The sequence below is a fragment of the Peromyscus californicus genome, unplaced genomic scaffold (assembly GCF_007827085.1).
Source record: "Peromyscus californicus insignis strain IS unplaced genomic scaffold, ASM782708v3 Scaffold_24__1_contigs__length_46423439, whole genome shotgun sequence".
Taxonomy (NCBI): domain Eukaryota; kingdom Metazoa; phylum Chordata; class Mammalia; order Rodentia; family Cricetidae; genus Peromyscus; species Peromyscus californicus.
This window is the reverse complement of record NW_026294535.1, coordinates 44,565,601-44,582,368: the sequence shown is the minus strand read 5'-3', so window position 1 is coordinate 44,582,368 and position 16,768 is coordinate 44,565,601. Positions and strand designations below refer to the sequence as shown.

Genomic DNA, 16,768 nt, shown 5'->3' with positions numbered 1-16,768 from the left:
CAAGAGGGGAGGGCAGAAGACAGGAACCCCACACTAGCAGTTTTCTAATGAGATAAAAATATTTTTATTTTTATAAAACATGCTGTTTTAAGCAAATTAAAAAAAAAATAAACACAACTCAAGACAGAATGTATGGAAGACAGATACTTGTGAGCTGTCATCAGGAGGGAAGCCGTGGCTCAGCTTCCTCTGCACCGGTGTGACATGCTGGTCCATCCATCCAGCTATCATCTCTCAACCTGGAGCTTTAGCTGTCTGGATCTCTTGTAACCTCACTGTCCAGGACTTCAGTTCTCTAGCTGGCTGGGAACTGAGAGTTCTGATTTTAGGAGCTCTTTGTTTAGATATCAATCACCCAGGATATTTATTAAGAATACCAATTACTGGTGGCGCACACCTTTGATCAGGAGGCAGAGGCAGGCAGATCTCCGTGAGTTTGAGGCCAGCCTGGTCTACAGAGCCAGGACAGGCTCCAAAAACTACAGAGAAACCCTGCCTCAAAAAACTAAAAAAAAAAAACAACCAATTACTTCCCACCTGGGTCAGTTTGGGCTTTACTTCTGGCCCATTGTCTGCAGAGGATAAAGAGGGGATCTGGCTTCTAGAACATCTGTAACAATTTTGCTGCTTTCCAGTTCGATGAACAGCACCATCTGCAGGCCCTGAGCAGATCCAGGTCTGGAAGCAGACAGGGTAGAGCCGGCTGGAGAAGCCATCTCTCAGGCCGGGGTCACAGGACATGAACGGCAAGGGCAGGTCATAGGTCACAGGTCACAGTGCCAGCACTGGGGGGAAGACAGCCGTGTCTGTCAAGACAAAACCGAGAGACAAAGGGAGAGTAGGGAAAGCACTGAGACGCTTCCGATGAAAACAGAACATGGAAAAGGAGGGCATGGCATGGATCTTCCTCGGCCATTTTAGGACTGGGCAAGCAGCTTTAGACTAATGGATAACTTATAGATAAAGCCCATCACATTGGTAGAAAAACTAGGTGACTTGTAACCTGTCAGGAGCTTCATGAGAAAAGGTAGGCGTGCTGTTATCCTAAGGTGGTGGTGTACAGTCTCTGTATATGCCATCAAAACCTACCCAACCCAGTTTCCCTTGTCGCAACCCAGCCTTACTCTTGGGACTCGTCTGGCTTTCAGGCTCAGGCACCTTCCAGTCCATCTTTCGGCCCTTCTCATAAAGACCCTTGAGCACCTTGTGGAAGGACTCGGGCTCAGTGCCATTCTTGCTCAGCTCCAGATACTTTCGGTAGAGTTGAAGCGCTGTACGGGCATCCTCAATACTGTCATGGGTCTCGCCTTGAATCTTCAGGTCTGATGTAAATACAATTCTTAAGGAACTCACCAAGGAGGTACCCCATTTCCATCCTGACACTCAGAAAGTTCCCCTACTCCCATTGCAGATCCCCAGTCTCCCACAAAACATCTTTTTTTTTAAATTTTAGATTTATTTCATGTGTCACTAATGTTTGCCTGTGTGTTTATGTGCTCTAGGGGTGCGCAGGTGTGCATAAGGACCATGGAGATCAAAAGAGGGCATTAGATCCCCTGGACCTGGAGTTATATATAGTTCTGAGCCACCATGTGGGTACTGGGAACTGAACCAGGGTCCTCTGCAAGAGCAAAAGGTTGCCTCTTAACCTCTGAGCCAACTCTTCAGCTCCAGAAAACATCTTAAGTACTGACAGTAGCTAACTGAAACCATTAGCAGAAAAAACATGTAATTCTAAGCTGAGCAATCATTAACTACTCTTTACTCCAAAATGTTTCCTATTCTGTTTCTCTTGCAGTTTTGTTTCTGTTTTTTTTTTGTTGTTGTTTTGTTTTTTTGAGACAGAGTTTTTCTATGTAACAGTCCTGGCTGTCCTGGAACTCCTAGACTAGGCTGGCCCCCAACTCAGGGATTCGCCTGCCTCTGCCTCCTGAGTGCTGGAATTAAAAGTGTGCTCCACACAGCCTGGCAAACTTTTTTTTTTTAATTTGTTTTTTTAATTTTTTACATGTGAGTGCTCTGTCTAAAGGGCACCAGATTTCATTACATTGTGAGCTACCGTGTGGGTGCTGGGAATTGAACTCAGGACCTCTGGGAGAGCAGCCAGTGCTCTTAACCTCTGAGCCATCTCTCCAGCCCTTGTTGACAGTTATCTCCTATGTGACCCAGGCTGGCCTTGAACTCATAATGTACATGTAGCTGAGACCAACACTGAACTTGTGTTTTCTTCTGTGTCTACCTCCTGAGTTACGGCTACAGGCAGGCACGTACCGCCATGTCCAGTCTCATGTGGTACTGGGACCTGAACAAAGGACTTTGTCCATGCTAGGCAAGCACTCTCCTGAGCTAGATGCCCTGCCCCGAACATTTCCTACTTCTTCACCACAGGGCACACAAGCTAGAGCAGCTCACCCAGAAAGTACCAAGCAAGAAATCGTAGGGAAATCATCCGTTTTCGGGGCATGTGGAACAGGTAGACTGTGTCAAGAACTTGGTCCTTGGGCACCTGGCAGGGATCAAAAGAACAAAAAACTCAAGATAGATGATCCATAACCTCCCATTCTCTTAATACAAAATATATACACTGAGAAGCCCACTCTCAAAAGTAACTCCTAGGCCGGCAGGACGGCTCAGCAGGTAAAGGCACTGTCACCAAGCCTGACTACCTGGGTTCAATCCCCAGGACCAACAGATGAAGAGAGAGTCCACTTCCACAGGTTGTCCTCTGACCTCTAAACACGCAACATGGTACTCTCAGGAGGTGTGCACGCGTACACTAAATAAATGTAATTTTGTTTTTAAATGTATGGTGCATGGGAGTGGTAGGGACAGGTTGGGTGGAAAGAAGGCTGTATATTAAAGAAGAAAAAAATGCCAGGCATGGTGGCGCACGCCTTTAATCCTAAACACTCAGGAGAAGGCAGGTGGATCTCTGAGTTCGAAGCCAGCCTGCTCAACATAACTAGTTACAGGGCAGCCACAGCTACACAGTGAAACCCTGTGTCAAATCAAACAAAAGACAAAACAAGAAACAACAACAACAACAACACCAACACCACCACTCCTAAATAAACCCCATCCGAACCATGAGGTTGATGACCCGGAAGTCCTTCTGCAGACCATGACCCACAAACTTGACTCCAATGTCAATGAGAAAACGAAGCTTTAAGTAGGTAGACTTGAGAGTTGTGAGGTGCTTGGAAGAAATTTTGGCATCAAGGTCTCCTGGCTTTATCCCCGAGTACTGAGTCAAGTAATCTACTACCTAGGGGCAGAGAGAGAGACAAATCACTAGGGCATGAGAAGGTGCGGTCTCTTCCTGCCACTCTCCCCAGGGTTCTCAGACACTCCATGCAAGCACAGACTTGGCTTCGGTGGCCCCTTCATACCTGCTCCTGAGTAGAGATGTAGTCATCAATGAAGGGGATACCCTCATTAGGCCCTTGGCCCCGAACACAGGTGATCCTTGCTACTGACATCTGGCTTGGTTTAATGGTAGACTTGGTACCATCACTGCGTAACTCTGCTTCTTCCTATGTCACAAGAGTCAGTATGGACACCAGAGAATACTCAGAATTCCCGATCTCCTCAGAGTTCTGTCCCTCGGCCCCGTCCTTTTGGCTGTGGTACCTCATTCAGAGTGACGAACTCGGCATCGAGGCCCACCAGGTCCCCGACCTGTGGCATCTCGTTCAGCATCAGGGGAATGAAGGTAGTGTGTGTTTTCCGCTGCTTCCGTGCCAGCGAGGCTTCTGCCATCAGCACATTAGCCTCAATCGGGTTCTTGACTGAAAGGAGAATGCAGAGAAGACCGTGCTAGGGAGAGGACTGGGGGAGACCCCACGATGGCTGCCCAGAGGCCATTGGTCCATATTGTGATCTCTTGATAAGCAAAGAAATTGGGTAGGAGGAGTGTATCTGGGCTGGCAAGATGGCTCAGCAGGTAAAGACACTCACTGCCAAGTCTAACCACCTGAGGTTGATCCCCAGAATCCACATGGAGGAAGGAAAGGACCTACTCTCTCAAACTCCTCTGATGTCCCCTTCATGCTGTGTGTTATACATAGTAATGTGTGCACACGCGCACGCACACGCAGAGTAAATGTAATGTTATAAAAAAATTTACAAAGAGACTACACCATTGTTTGCTATAACACAGCAGATCACATCAGAAAATTATAAAGAAGTAGGCCAAGAGAAAGACAGAAATGGGAAAAGAGGGAGTAAGATGTTTACTTTGGACCTTAGCTTACAAATCCAGAAAAACAAAGCTACAGAGAAACTACTGTTTAAAAGTGCCAACCGGCACTTCCGAGGGAGCTCGACCCCCAAGAAGAGATACCACTGAGGGTAACGGCTGGCGTGGGGCCGGCGGGCAGGCGCAGTGGGTAAAGCACTCGCTGTGCAAGCCTGAAGGGGAGAACTGATGCCTCCAAGTTGTCCCTTGGCCTCTACACACCCAGTAACAATAGATAAACACTATAATAAATGCACTGAAAAGGGAATTCCGTGGGGGCCATTCTCATTCAAACTACCACAAAAAGGGGCAAGAACGTTTAGAATCAAAATCGTAACCTGAGCCATTTTTACAAAGCTTCCTCCGTCCTTCCTTACTCCACCTTCAGAATTTCCAGCTTCAAAATTAATTAGTTACTTTTGTTGTGTTTTTTAAATGGTTCTCACTCTATAGCCCAGGCTGACTATGCAGTCCAGGTCGTCCTTGAACTCATGTCAATCCTCCTGCCATAGTCTTTTTTGTTTGTTTGTTTGTTTGGAGACAGGGTTTCTCTGTGTAGTTTTGGTGCCTGTCCTGGATTTCACTCTGTAGCCCAGGCTGGCCTCGAACTCACAGAGATCCGCCTGCCTCTGCCTCCAGAGTGCTGGGATTAAAGGCGTGCGCCACCACCCGGCCTGCCACAGCCATTTGAGGGCAGGGATTGCAGGCATGAATTACCATCTCCAGCCAGCTTCTAAATTTAAGCTCTGATCAGCAGGAATTTCTTGAGTATGCCTGGAAGTATTAACACCAGTTACCAATTCTCAATACTACAAAAAAATATCCCCCAGGTTTTCTCCTGAAGTCCAACTTAAACTGCCTAAGCCTTTGGCCTCTCCACATCACTTACTGTTCAGGTTGTATCTGGAATTGAGGTTCCTTTTGACGTAATACAGGATCGCTGGTACTTTCCAATTCATGTCAAACTGCACAGCTTCATACTAGAGGAGGTAAACACAGGCTGGAGGGTATCTCAGTGGTAGAGTGTTTGCCTGTCCTGCACAAGTCTCTTGGTTTAACCCCAGCACTGCCTCACACTCTAAAGAAAAATACTTGTGTCCTATCCTAACGATGTCGGAGAGAGGCCAGCACCCAGGTGCTGACTAACTCTTCTGATGCCATTCATTCCCAAAGCCTCTCTCCTTCCATCATGAACCTTCCAGGCACTCATTAGGGACCTGAGACTAAGGACACTAACAAAGACAGGTAGATAAAAGGGGGTGGAGCTGTAATCACACCTGTAATCCCTGTACTCTAGAGGCTACAGCAGAAGCATAGTGAATTGGAGAATAACCTGACTAACGCAGCAGCACCCTCTCCCCCAAAGAATGAAAGGGGCAACAGAAATGTTTTGATTTACCTTATCAATAGGTTCAATAAGGAAGTCATTGAAAAGATACCACTGCTGGTGAGTCACGCCCTGTGCAGATAAAGAGGCAGGCTGATGTCAAAGTGATAGCTGGTCTGCTTGCTAGGAGCTCAGGGACAGACCTGGGACCGCACTCAGCCATCTCCTCCAGGAATGCTCTTCCCTTGTCCCATCTGACTCACCTCCTTGCGCTGGTGGTAGGTCTCGCCAACTTTGATGTGAGCCACCAAACTGCCTCCTGTTCGTGAGTCCAGGATGTGTACCACAGTAGCCATCAGGTCATACACATAGACACCATGCTCCTCCTCTGCCCTGGCTGGACCCCACTGTGAGGGGGGTACCCAGGCTGCTAAGCTAAGTTTAAGGACTGGGGTTTGGGATGGGGGATGAGGACAAAGGGCAGAGGGTAGGGAGTCCTGGGAATGGGGAGCCAGGGTAGGTTACCTCCATCTTAGCCCATCTATGACTGCCCACCACTAGACTGAGCTCTTCTGGAAACCCCACAACTGATGAATAACACCTTTCATTCCTTTGCACCACCTCCTTGCCCTGCCTCACCTTCGACCCTGCCTTCACCCCCTCACTCCCTCTTCTTCCCGTTTTTTCCAACAACCTGCATCTCATCCCCATCAGTCCAACTGCAAACGTCCAGCCCTCTGCTCTTGGTCATTGTCATACGGAGGGAAAACGGAAGCCAGACATTCTTCAGTTCCTCCATGGAGGGGCACAGCGAGCCCTCTGGACTCCTTGGTTCCTTCCTGTTAGACCAAGAATTAGAAAAGTGCTCTCAAGATATCTAGCCAGTGACAGGAATCACCAAGTAGTTCCATCACTTGACAACTCTAAGATGGCACCTACCTGTCAGCCAAAGTAAACTCCTTGTTCTTAATTTCCCCACCATATTTCTTTACCGCTATTTTGAAGGCAACCTGAACACATAGGAAAAAAACAACAAAATTCCTAAGACTATAATCATACATAGAAGTGAAACAAAGAATAAAAATAAAAGGAAGTCCTCAAAGTCCTGCTTCCAGCCAGGCGGTGTGGCACAGCACACCTTTAATCCCAGCACTCGGGAGGCAGAGGCAGGCGGGTCTCTGAGTTTGAGGCCTGTTTCCAATCATTACCTCAGCTTGTAATCTCCAGAAATCAGCCTCTTTTGAGCTATTCACTTCACAATTAATGACAAGAATATCTGGCAGATGTCGGATATTGCGGGTCTGAATCTGAGAGAAAGAAGTAAGAAATTACAGAGTGTACAAGAAAAGAAACCTAGATAGGGTCAGTAAAACTGGAGTCTTCCCACTCCCCGTAGCCCCCGGGAAGGCAATGCTACCACCACCCTCAGGCACCCTCAGACGAGTCCTCCCGGAGGCAGGACCCCAGTTCACTCACTGTGGGCTGGTATTTCTCACAGTTGTCACACCAGGCCTGTGTGTTCTGCTCCAGGCAGATACTTCGCTTCAGCACATGAGCAAAGTCATAGTTCTTCCCGGTTTTATCTGAGGAGAAACTGGACACTTCACTCCAAGCTCTCCCCTCTACCCACAGCCTCCCACAGGCCCCCACACCTCTGGGGTGTTACGAGGTTATCTGAGGAGCCTTCCCAACCCAGCTGCAGGTCTACCACAGATGCTACCCTCAGGGTAGGAGAGCGTGAAGAGCAGAGTGGACGAGGCTCGCACGGTCTCACTGCCACAGCGGCAGAGGCTGCAGTTTTCCATCTCACAGCTGAACAGCTGCCCGATGATGGAGTCCCCTGATGAGCAGAAACTGCTGAGGGTGGAGAGGACAACACATGTACACTGAGCGGTAGAAGACCCTCTAAGCCTCAGAGGGACCTACTTTGGTGGCTTTAGTCTTGTCCAGCTCCATACCTGCCTCCAACACCTCGATAAGCCTGGGGTACTTCCAGCTCCTGCATATCCTGATGCAGCTGAGTAAGAATGAAGCGATTCCACCTCTGGATGAGCCTGGCCAGACTGCCCTTGCCTGAAGCCTCATCCGAATCGGCCAGGATGAGACCCAGTGCTGAGGCCTCAGGAATAGTACGGAATGCTCGAAGGAAATTACTGCCCTGGAAGAGGGTTATTTCCCCTTTCATGTTATTTGCACAGCAACGGCCTTTCCAACTATCCGTCTTCTGTCCCTTGCCCTTTAAGCTTCCCGGGTCTCGAAGGACTGACCTGACAAGGATCACCTCGGGAGAGGTCCAGCATATGGAAGAGGAAGCCAAGCTCACATGCCAGGCAGAACTCCTTCTGGCAAAGGTGGTTCTGGATTAGACAGCGAACAGGCTCCAAGAAATAGAGCACCTGGAGGGAAGAGCAGGAGAAAGATGGGTGTTCTGTGAGCCACTGGAATAAAGCATGACTCCACTGAGGCAATGGAGCTCACAGAGGAGACGTGAAGGTGCAGGGCACACAGATGAGGCCAAGGTAGAGTGGGCTTGACAGATGAGCCAAGAAAAAGCAGGGCAGGGACTAAGGCGCAGTGGAGTGAAGAGGCGGGAAGCACGTTCAAGTCAGGAGGGCCCAGTCCTTACCTGGATCATGCAGTTACAGTAGGCGTTGGGGATGTGGGGCTCTAATCCAGCAAACAGTGTCTTATTGTAGTGTTTGAAGTCAAAGTCTTCCAGCCCTAGCTTGGAGTATTTGATGGTTACCTAAGGCAGAACAGTTTGAGCAGAATGAGTGAAATCCTTTTCGAGAGCCTCCCTCCTGGGTCTAGAGTTGTCGAGGAAGGCTCCTTGGTGAGACTCAGTTGTTTTCCATATGGTTCCCTTCCCCCACACATCCCACAAGACCCTGACTCAGTGTCCCCCAGCACCTTTCGGTACTTCTTAGAAACCATGTGGAGATGTGGCTCTTCTTCTCGTCCTGCTGGTGACTCCGTGACTTGGCTGAAGTTGTCAAATTCACTGTCCGACTCCTTCAGTCGATAGGGAATCTAGGGTTTGTTTTTTTGAAAAAAGGAGGACGATGTTGGATGTCTTAAGCAGCGTTGGCTTCCCCTTTCCTTTTGCCTTTCTGTTGCTGTTTTCTGTTTGTTTTGAGACAGGGTCTCACTGTGTAGCCCCGGTTGGCCTGGATTTCAGTATGTAGATCAGGCTGGCTTAGAACTCCTGCCTCCGCCTCTTAAGTGCTGGAATTAAAGCCATGTGCCACCACACCTGACTGTTTTTATTTACTTATTTATTTTGAGACAGGGTCTCATGTAGCTAAGGCTGGCCTCAAATTCAATATGTAGCCAAAAAAACCCTTGATATGTCCAGCCACCCAGGGCTGGGGTTGCTGTGCATGCCACCTCACCTGGTGCCCACTTAATTCCTTTTTTTTTTTTTTTTTTTCGATTTTTCAACATAACTATGGTTACAGAAATATATTGACATTGGTTAACAAAATGCAATTAAGTTTAATCTGTATGTGGTTTATGATTTAAAAAAACCAACAAGTCTGCCATCTAGTTTACTTTTATCTACTACAAACATATGAAAGGTCTTCCACTAAAATTCTGCCAACAAAGAAATAACATTGAGAGATATGCCTTTGGTTTGCCTTAGAAAAGTAACACATTTTCTAGTAAAAGATTATAAAACTGGGGCAGAGTAAACCTGATGACCCCAGTTCAATCCCCAGATCTCAAGGTGGATGGAAGAACCAATTCATAAGTCTCCACGTATGCCTGTGACACATGCATGCCTACACTCTACACACACACACACACACACACACACACACACCCATACACATACATACAATAATAAAATTTTAAAAATTAATTTTAAAGTTTATAAAATTGGGCCGGGCGGTGGTGGCGCACGCCTTTAATCCCAGCACTCGGGAGGCAGAGCCAGGCGGATCTCTGTGAGTTCGAGGCCAGCCTGGACTACCAAGTGAGTTCCAGGAGAGGCGCAAAGCTACACAGAGAAACCCTGTCTCGAAAAACCAAAAAAAAAAAAAAAAAAAAAAGTTTATAAAATTGGCATAAATGTTGTAATGTTAAAACGCCACCATTTAGTTCCTGAATGTCTGTGACAGTTTTGTTGTCTTCAACATTTCTTCATCCTCCATAACCATTATTTCACTATGCAGCTCTTAACTGCTCCAGCCTGAGTAGCAGCTTCCTTCTGAAAAGCTCTGGCACAGGATGCTTATGACATTCTTTTGGCATTTAACAACAAGATACAAATAATGTCTTACCTTCAACCAAATAACCTTCCTAAGGGACAACGCCCGACCATCCCTGTCTCAGACATAACTCAACAAGCACACTCCTTGAATTCCGCACACGGCCCAAACCTCTACTATCTAACAACAAAGACTAGTGTAAAATGAGGGACACAGCCGCCCTCAGCCGCCCTCTGCACACACCTGATTGCGCAGCCTGGTGCGAGGGTTAGGTGCGTAGCCAATGAAGCCCACCTTCTTCATGGTTCGAAGGATTTCCGCATCCACAGGTGGTGCTCGCCTGGAATCCAGGGCAGTTCCAGGACTTGAAGTCACGACAGCCCCCATGCATCCCCAGCCCACGGGTTCAAAGGGGAAAGCATTTAAGGTAGACAACAATCACCACAGCAGGGGGAGAATAACCAGCTAACAGAAGCTTCTGGTAGCTTGCCCACCGCCCCCCTCCGGACCAGCAGTGAGGTACAACCTGGGGGCAGGAGCGGAGTTGGCAGCGGGCCAGTCGGAGAGCAGTGTGTCAGTGGTGAGTGGGACGGGAATAAGGGAGAGCGGCAGCAGGTCCTGGCTCCAGTCCAGAGGCGGCAATGAGTCCACAAGACAGGGCAGAGCAAACTCAGTCTCTCGGGAGTAAGGGTTGAAGGAGGGCTCTGGGGAGTCTGTCCAGAGATGCACGCAGCCCTGAGAGTCCCCGAAGGCCAGGGCCTGCTTGCTGGCCGACACGTCAAACGTCATCAGCAGAGGTCCCACGGGATTCACATGAAAGATGTCGGCTGGGTTGGCCAGGCCTGTGGGCTCACAAAACTGGCACTGACCTAGAAAGGAAAAAGAAACAGACCAGTGAGCCATGAAAAGTGAAGGGGGGTGGGGACCCTTTTATACTCTTTTTACCCTCTTCTAATATCAGGTGAGCTAGACACAACAATCCATGCCTAGAGACAAAGAGAATGCCTTCTCATTTGTTCTCATAAATCACAGATACTTTACCACCTAGCAAAGGACAATTCTTATGTTATTTAGTTTTTTTTTTTTTTAAAGAATTTTTTTCCCTCTAAGACAAGGTTTCTCTGTGTAGCCCTGATTGTCCTGGAACTCACTCTGTAGACCAGGCTGGCCTCAAACTCAGAGATCTGCCTGCCTCTGCCTCCTGTGTGCAGGGATGAAAGGCGTGTGCCACCATGCCCAGCTAAGACTTATTTTTTAATTACGTGTTTATATGTGTCTGTGTGTAGGATATACACAAGAGTGCAGGTGCCTGCAGAGGCCAGAAGAGGGCATCAGATCCACTGAAGCCTCCTAATGTAAGTGCTGGGAACTCAACTCTGATCCTCTACAAGAGCAGTAAACATTCTCAGTCGCTGAGGCATTTTCTCAGTCTCCATCTTTTTCTGTTTTTATTTACTTTTTGGTGGTACAGGAGACTGAAGCCAGGGCCTAGCCCCTTGTGGACAACCATTCTGTCACTCAGCTACAGCCCTGGCCTGCCCCATCTTTCTTTTTCAAGATGGGGTATCAGTGCTACCCAGGTAGGCCTTCAATTCATTCTGTAGCCCAGGCATGGTTTGAATTTGCATAAATTGAACCTTAGTGAAAGCCTGGGAGTCTGGTGGATGGTTATGTCTAACCCCAGCAAAGAGGTATATGGGGGTTACTCCTACTGGGCTACTCGGCTCACTGACCTGTCCTACCCAATACCGACCCCTTTCCTACCCGACTGGGAGATGATAGCAAGACGGGAAGTGTATGTAGGGATGAAACGCAAGAAGGCAGGATCCACGTGTACTTGAAGTGGCGTGATGGCACGCATCATGCGCAAGTCATACACCTTGAGGAAACGGTCACAGGCCAGGCCGGTGAGGCGGCTAGAGAAGCCACAGGCAGCCAGCAGGTTACCATGAACATCAAAATCTGACAGACTCCCTGAGAAGGCATCAAATTCATGCTCCACTTTAAAACTGCGGAGGTCTCGAAGAGAAACCTGAAGAAGAGAAAAATTGTTACCTGCCACCTCTGTGACAGGGAGGAGACCTTACCACCTAATTAATCCTGTGAGAGCCCTGCCAGAGAGGACAAAGGTTCTAGGATACTGACAGAGCAAAGAAAGGCAGAAAGAAGGGCCAAGAGATAGAAGGGATGCCCCAAAGAACTCCTTTATCCTTTTGCCTCCAAGGCATCAAACTGTAGAAAATGTTAGAATTCAAGATAATCTCATGCAGGAAGTAATGCCATCCCTCACATTCCTCATCTTGAATCCAACTAGGGAGAGCAGACCCCAGTATCTAGTGAAGCAGGGCCCATGGTGGAGGAGACATGGAGTCGGGTTACCTTGCCAGATGTGTGGCCACAGAAGAAGAAACGGTTCGTCTGCCTCATGATGGTAACTCCGGGTATCTCCACTGCATACTATAGAGAAGCAAGAGAAACCAGTGAGATGATTCTCCCCACAGGCTAAGGAACAGAGAAGTCACACCATATCTCAACACATTTCTAGCACAAGCACACGCCCGCCACGACCTCAGGTCCCACATGGGGTTTTCCTGGGCTCAACCCAGGTTTGCACCTTTTGAGTCTCCTGGACAGTGTTCAGGTCGATCTCCAGTATGTGGTTCTGCAGCCCACCAATGAGCAGAGTGCTGTTGTCAGTCAGTAGGAGACTGTGCATATCCTCACACTCATCCAGCCTGTGTAAGAAGGGCCAAGAGGCTGGGGGCTCACCAGCTGCCAATCCTATCTTCCTATAGTTTTCCCTCTCCCAGCTGAGCTGACAGGTCACTTACAAGTAGTCAAATAGAATGAGCCCCCCTCGGGCCATGTACTTGAGGTTGTTCTTGGTGAGGAAAAGGATACCGTTTTCCAGGCTCTGGATTTGCCGAATGTCATCACTGCCGTTGACCTGAAAGGATGAGTACCGTTCCAAGGCTGGACCGAAAAATGAAGTGGCATGGCCCTAGAAGGGATGAAAATGGCAGACCTGAGTGCAGGGCAGCATCCTCCTCGATACAGAAAGGACTGAACACTCCTCGGATCTCTTTTCCCGCTGGTCTTTTCTGTCTAGGGGCAACTGAGGCATAAGGCTAAGAACCAGAAGTCTTAGTGATAAAAGCAATGATTATAATACCTCATGTTAATGCACCACAAACTACTTTTAAAAGATGTTTGTACTATTTTTACTTGTGTATGTGTGTGTGTGCATCCCAAGGAGGCTGGAAGAGGGCAGCGGATCCCCTGGAGCTAGACAATTGTGTTACAGACAATTGTGAACTGCCATGTGGGTGCTGGGACTTGAACCCAGATCCTCTGGAAGAGGACAAGTGGTCTTACCAACGGAAGCCATTTCTCCAGCCCCAAATTATTTTTGTTTACACAGCACAAAATACTTAGATAAACCCTCATTTTAGTCTCACAATGACCTTGATGAATGGGTAATTCAGTTAATTAGAGATTTGTTTCTTCAGAAGGCTAGTGACATGAGCTGATCCTCCACTGGTCACTTTTCCATAGTCAAGTCTTAGGGTTTTTTTTTGTTTTTGTTTTTGCTTTAAAAAAAAAAACAAAAAAAACATGGTCGCCGGGCAATGATGGGGCACGCCTTTAATCTCAGCACTCAAGAAGCAGAGGCAGGTGGATCTCTATGAGTTCAAGGCCAGCCTGGTCTACAGAGTGAGATCCAGGACAAGCACCAAACTACACAGAGAAACCCTGTCTCAAAAAATCAAAAAGACAACAGAAACCACAGGGTCTCATACAGTACAGGGTGGCTTGGCACTTGCTATGTAGACCAGGATGACCCTCCTGCCTAAGTCTCCTGAGTGCTGAGATTAGAACTGGCTTCATGGCTAAATCTTTTTGTTGTTGCTTTTTGAGACAGGGTCTCTCCATGTAGCCTTGGCTGTTCTGGAATTTGCTATACAGAGCAAGTTGGCTTCAAACTCAGAGACCCTCCTGCTTCTAGAGTCCTAGTTTGGTTAAATCTTGATCTCTACAGCATGTGAGAAATCCATACTGAGTCAGAGTCGTGGGCCAGAACACAAAGAATGTGAAACACACCTCCCCTCTCTGTCACATCATTCACTACTGATTTCTGTGACTCCCTTTTCTGACTCTGTCTGTGGCCTTTTTGCTGCATTGTTAGAGACCACGTCTCCCTATGCAGCCCTGGGGGTCCTGTCTCTGCCTCCCTTTGGATTATGTGACATGTCTACTGTGTTCTCGCTTTGTCTTGCTACGTAATCTCATTTGCTCTAATTACATTTGTGCTTGAGTTTTGTTTTATTCAATACTAGGAATCAAACCTAAGGGCTCACATATGCTAGGCAAGTACTCAGCTAAGATACATCCCCAGCCTTTTTTACTTTGAGATCGGTTCTTGCTACATAGCACTAGCTGGCCCAGGCCTTACAGCACTCTGCCTTGGTTTCTCAAGTGTTGAGATTACAGGCAATGTGCCTACCTTGAATCCCATTTCAAGTCTCTTCTTTTTTTTGGTTTATCAAGGCAGCTGGAAATGAAGGTAGGATTATAAATTAAGGCCAGCCTAGGATACACAGCAAAACCCTGTCTTGAAAACAAAAACAGGATTGGGCATGTAGCTCAGTGGGTAGAATGCCAGCCGACTGCACATGAAGCACCAGGTTTTATCCCCAGTACCACAGGAACCCAGTACTCTATCAGGAGACAGAGGCGGGAGGATCAGAAATTCAAGGTCATCCTTGGTTACACATAAAATTCAAGGTCAGACTGGGATACATGAGACCCTGTCTTTAAAAAACAATAAATAAGAAGATACAGTGGCACACACATAAACTCAGCACTTGGGAGGCTAACGCAGGAGAATTGCTATGAGTTCCAGTCAGCCTAGACTATATAGAGAGATGGGCAAACTGGCAAAGTGGGATGCCTTATGAGACCATATATGTAATTAATGTCTGGAGCCTGGCTTCCCCACCTTTCTCCACTCCCTTCTTCTTGTTTTAAGAGATCCAGCGAACTCCCATCCCTTCGACTCAGTTTTGACTCCCTGCAAAGAGCTGTCCTTGGGCACAGACCAGATAAAGACTTCTACACCCTTTCGGCCTTCAGGAAGGGGTCTAGTTCTTACCCCATGGCTCCCCACCCACAGCATCTCCTCATGTAAGTCAAAGTGGGAGACGGACACGGGCACTCCCACTTCGGCCACCACGCTGTGCAACTCCGAGTAGACACCTTCCATTATGTGCACTGACTCCTGGACGGGAAGCGCCTCCAAGGCCACCCCCTCTGGGTCCAGCTCCACGTTCTGTAGCAGATTTGGGTTCAGGTGGGCATCCAGGACCGGGTCCAGGGTAGAGTGCATGGCTGGGGAAAATTCGGCCAGTCCAGGATCCAGACCCTCAAAGTTCATGACGATGACGGGCCGAGGGTCAGACCTGAGTCACACCCTGCCTTGCCACCAGGACAGCCCCGGGGGGGCTAGAAGGGCCTGCAAGGGAAAGAGGCGGCGCAGTCACGGGTAGGGCTGTACACTGGCGGTGTCTTCTGCGCTGCAGAGCGGGAGAACCGTGTGCTACACTCGGCACCTCCGAACGCTCCCGGTTCCCCACCATCCCACCAAACGGCCTACGCCTCGACTTCCCTTTTCTCATGAACCGAGAGGTGCAGGGAGCGGGCATGACAGGGGCTGGGGTCGGGCAGGGAGGTCTTGCTTCCTAGAACTGGCTGGGAGGGGCAGGGGTCGGGCGGCGGAGGGAGCAAGACAAGTCAGTTTCCCAGAATCCTTCACAGGGGTTACCCAGCATCCTCCAGCGGGGTGGGTAACACGGAGGGCCAGCTACCCGCGAACGGGGCGGGCGTGGGGGGGTGGGGGAGCAATGGAAAACAGACGGCTACCCAGAATCCTCCGGGCCAGCCCGAGACACTGGTTACCCAGAATCCTCCCCCAGCGGCGGGGACGGGAGGGGAAGGGTTAGGGCGAAGGTCAGCCGTGTTCCTGGGATGCTTACGGGGAGTGGGTCATTACCAAGATTTCTCCATGGCGGATATTTTGGAGCGCGTGGAATTCAAACGAGTAGGGGAGGGAGGGGGGGAGAGAAAGCGCCGTCAGCTCCGCGGGAAATTCCACTTCCCCCCACTCCGCCCCCGCGCCTCCAGCGCAACCTAACCCGAGCGAGACGGACGGGGGGGGATTGGCAGTCCTCGCTGCCAATCAGCAGGGGCCTGGGGGCGGGGCGGGGCTCGCCTCAGCCAATCAGGAGGAGCCAGGTACAAGCCGCTCCCGCGGAGGCGTGTGACGCGACCGCGCCGTCAAAACGAGGTGACGGGACGCCGCGGGGGACAAACTGGGTCAGGCGCGGGCCCGGGGAAAGTGATCCCTTCGCTGTCACGCCTGTGTTAAACCAAGTTATCTTTAGACTTGGAAACCAAGCGTTTACGGTCCCCGGATAGAAACCGGACGAAGGGGAGCCGGCGGCGGAGCGTTGGGACGCGCCCGCCGGGTCTTCCCAGCGTGTGCCTGGGAGCCGGTCCGCCGCCGCTGACCCCGAACCCCCGAAACTCACCGGCATTTCCTCTGACTTCTAGACATGGGAGAGAAAAAGGAAGCGGGAGCCTGGCTTGTAGTCCGGCCCAAGTGGCCACCTTTTCTATGTTTTCAAAGGCATCCATCTGAAATTCCCAGCCATGTCTGTATCGTCCCCAGAGGGCCCCATAATTTTCCCAAGAAACGAGACTCCCAGACTGTCAAATTCCCCTAGATTGCGGAGTTAGACGCTGGCTCTCAGAGGGAGGTAAACAGCAAATTGAGTCAACCGGGACTTAACGCTATCGACAGTCATTCTAAGCGACTCTTAGCTAGCCTCCAACTCAGATCCTACCCCCTCTACCTCTGTGGGAGGATGTCATCATGTCCTGCAGATTCGGGGGGCTTAGCTGTGGACCAAAACTGCTTTGGAATTGGTCCCTGGT

The 16,768-nt window shown here is 49.3% G+C and overlaps 1 protein-coding gene across 3 annotated transcripts; it reads right to left on the bottom strand.

Annotated features, from left to right (window-relative positions):
* Nucleotides 1–40: 40 nt before the first annotated feature.
* Nucleotides 41–15,934, bottom strand: Pan2 (poly(A) specific ribonuclease subunit PAN2). Of its 3 annotated transcripts, none has more exons than XM_052753643.1 (26): nt 15,825–15,934; nt 14,928–15,287; nt 12,607–12,776; nt 12,390–12,510; nt 12,155–12,232; nt 11,540–11,807; nt 10,302–10,644; nt 10,019–10,115; nt 8,475–8,594; nt 8,191–8,310; nt 7,832–7,960; nt 7,523–7,722; nt 7,285–7,421; nt 7,041–7,147; nt 6,773–6,871; nt 6,504–6,574; nt 6,259–6,403; nt 5,828–5,971; nt 5,637–5,696; nt 5,127–5,217; nt 3,631–3,788; nt 3,390–3,533; nt 3,086–3,265; nt 2,413–2,506; nt 1,125–1,322; nt 41–806 (listed from the first exon to the last, which is right to left on the bottom strand). In XM_052753643.1, the coding sequence occupies exons 2-26, from the start codon at nt 15,207–15,209 to the stop codon at nt 772–774; spliced, it is 3,591 nt and encodes a 1,196-aa protein (XP_052609603.1). In that variant the 5' UTR covers nt 15,210–15,287; nt 15,825–15,934; the 3' UTR covers nt 41–771. The 3 variants fall into 3 exon arrangements, with proteins under 3 accessions (XP_052609603.1, XP_052609605.1, XP_052609604.1); XM_052753645.1 differs by lacking the exon at nt 15,825–15,934 and adding an exon at nt 14,280–14,327 and having other exon boundaries at nt 14,928–15,042; XM_052753644.1 differs by lacking the exon at nt 15,825–15,934 and having other exon boundaries at nt 7,285–7,418; nt 14,928–15,578.
* Nucleotides 15,935–16,768: the final 834 nt, after the last annotated feature.

Excerpts from the sequence above, each read along its gene's own strand:
- Pan2 (XM_052753643.1), bottom strand. The coding sequence starts at position 15,209 with ATGAACTTTGAGGGTCTGGATCCTGGACTGGCCGAATTTTCCCCAGCC. Across the intron at positions 3,789-5,126 it reads TTCCAGATACAACCTGAACA|TCAAGAACCCGATTGAGGCT; the intron begins GTAAGTGATGTG and ends TTCTCCTTTCAG. Across the intron at positions 1,323-2,412 it reads TCTTGCTTGGTACTTTCTGG|ACCTGAAGATTCAAGGCGAG; the intron begins GTGAGCTGCTCT and ends TATTTACATCAG.